The 2,655-nt window shown below is 41.8% G+C and overlaps 1 protein-coding gene across 1 annotated transcript; it reads left to right on the top strand.

Moving 5' to 3' along the window:
- The first annotated feature begins 680 nt into the window (after window positions 1–680).
- On the top strand, window positions 681–1,610 carry LOC128636081 (olfactory receptor 1038-like). The gene has a single exon (XM_053689146.1). The coding sequence runs from the start codon at window positions 681–683 to the stop codon at window positions 1,608–1,610; it is 930 nt and encodes a 309-aa protein (XP_053545121.1).
- Window positions 1,611–2,655: the final 1,045 nt, after the last annotated feature.

The following is a 2,655-nucleotide window of genomic DNA, read 5'->3' as shown; positions in this document are numbered from 1 at the left end:
TATATATATATATATATATATATAGTAATACAGATTTCTTCTGAACCTACTCCAACCGACTCCCGATGCTTACCGGGCCCTGCACAGGTCCGGCTAAAACTCACTGGGCCTTGAGGTCACTTAGGTTGAGAACCACTGTGCTACAGCGTTGTAGTGTAAAACTCATAACTACTGACTTTAAAATGCGTTAGGAATCTTGATGGGGTAGGGTGTACCGCTCACTTTTTGGCCTCCCAGGACAGACTTGTAATACCAGCGCTATGGAAGTCCCATAGAAAAAAGACTTTACGAAGTTGATTTGCGGTAAGGCCAAAAAAGTGTGCAGTGCCCCTAAACCTGCAAGACTCGTAATAGCAGCGGTAGTGAAAAAGCAGCATTAGGACCTGTTAATGCTGTTTTTTCAGCTTACCGCAAAACTCGTAATCTAGCCGAGCTAAAGGTAAATTATCCTTTTGTAAACAAATAAACTCCAATAGGTAAAATGGACCACTGGAAGAAAAAATATTGTAGAATGGCAGCTTTTCATACTTGCAGGTTCATTATTTTTTATACTTCTCTGTTTACCTAAACTAGTCAAATGTAAATTAAAATAAATAAATCACATTTTGTATATTTCATTTGGGATATTTTTGCTTCTCATAAGGCAAACTTAAAATTTTGGAAAACAGCTATTTATAAAGATGGAGTTGGCAAATCAGACCATGGTGCCATTTTACATACTGAAGGGTATCTCTGATGTCCCTGAGCTTCAGACTATGATCTTCCTTCTGGTTCTTCTCATATATCTCATCACCCTTGGTGGAAATATGACTATTTTTCTGCTTATCTGCCTGGATAATCAATTGCACAAACCTATGTATTTCTTTCTAGGAAATTTATCTCTCCTGGACATGTGTTGTACAACTCTCACTCTACATAAGGTCCCTCTGAACTACATATCAGGGGATAACAGTGTTTCTTTACCCGCTTGTATGACACAAATGTATTTAATTTCATCTATAATGACTGATGAACTATTACTAATCACAAGCATGAGTTTTGATCGTTATGTTGCCATCTGTAACCCTTTGCACTATCATATGATCATGAACCGTAGACTATGTGGTCTATTGGCAACCATCTGTTGGGTACTTGGATTTATTGAAATTATACCTCACATCATCTTGGTATTACGTTTTACTTGCTATACTACTAATGTAATAAACCACTTTTATTGTGATCTTGTCCCCTTAATTAAGATGTCTTGCAGTGATACCACTGCTATTGAACTTGTCATTCTGTTTGAGGGAACCCTACTTGCCTTTTTCATCCCCCTTTCTCTCACAATTATCTCCTACATTCTTATCATTGCTGCCATTTTGAGAATTCATTCTAGCACCGGGAGACGTAAAGCCTTCTACACGTGTTCCTCACACCTCACAGTTGTCATTCTCCTATACACCACTCTCACCTGCCAATACCTGAGGCCAACCTCAATGGACAGCTTGGGTTATAACAAACTGTTTTCTCTTTTTAATGCAGCTGCCGTCCCCATGCTCAATCCCCTGATATACAGTTTAAAAAATAAAGATGTAAAAGCAGCACTGAAACGGGGATTGAAGCTATTGTGAGAAATGCACCAGTACCAAAATATGTATCTAATAATTGTTTTATATTGTTTATTGCTAAATCTTTTATTATTGTTTTCTGTTGTAACATATTTTTATTACCAGTTATCCTATTGTATTGAATTGTGCCCTGGTCAATTGAACCCACTTTTTTATTGTTTTTTCCTCCTGGGTGACTGCAGAGATCTGGAATATGATGTTAACCCCTTAATGACAACTGACGTACCAGGTACGTCATGCATTAACAAGCAGTTAATGACAATGGACGTACCTGGTACGTCAGTTGTCTAACAGAGTGCTGGAAGCGATCGCAATCGCTTCCAGCAGCTCTCAGGGTATTGCAGTGATGCCTCCATATGGAGGCATCCTGCAATACCTTTTTAGAAGACTCCGATGCAGAGAGAGCCACTCTGTGGCCCTCTCTGCACCGGTAGCGATGGTGCCGGTTCGTTGGTGGGTGGGAGCGTAACAGGGAGGCAGGTGGGCGGCCCATCGCTACCCGGCATCCGGTTCCTAGAAGTGCAATGTGCACGCCGGGTGCCGGGAGCGTGCGGGGGGCGCGCGTGCGAGCGTGCGCGCGCATTAGCTGGCCACTGACACCAATGAGGAGGGAAGAGGGGGGGGGGAAGATTTAAAAAAAAAATATATATAAAAGGATCTGGGAGGGGGATAGGGGTATTGTGGGGGGCTGCTACACTACAGAAAACATAAAAAATTCCAAAAGAGGAAAAAATACTTTTGTTTTTGGGGCAAATACCCAAGATGGCCGCAATTAGATAGGGGAGAGGGTTAGAGAGCTGGGGGGGGATCATGGAGGTTGGGGCTAAGGCAGGAGTCCATCACAGCTAAAATATTTTATTTTTTTTATAAAAAAAAAAAAACTCCTTTTATTTAGTACTGGCAGACTTTCTGCCAGTACTTAAGATGGCGGGACATTTGTGGGGTGGGGGAGGGAAGAGAGCTGTTTGGGAGGGATCAGGGGGTGGGATGTGTCAGGTGGGAGGCTGATCTCTACCCTAAAGCTAAAATTAACCCTGCAAGCTCCCTA

This window comes from Bombina bombina, chromosome 7 (assembly GCF_027579735.1).
Source record: "Bombina bombina isolate aBomBom1 chromosome 7, aBomBom1.pri, whole genome shotgun sequence".
Classification (NCBI taxonomy): domain Eukaryota; kingdom Metazoa; phylum Chordata; class Amphibia; order Anura; family Bombinatoridae; genus Bombina; species Bombina bombina.
This window is presented reverse-complemented; position numbering and strand designations above follow the sequence as displayed.

Bases quoted from the DNA above. Each gene is read 5' to 3' on its own strand.
- LOC128636081 (XM_053689146.1), top strand. From the start codon at position 681: ATGGAGTTGGCAAATCAGACCATGGTGCCATTTTACATACTGAAGGGT.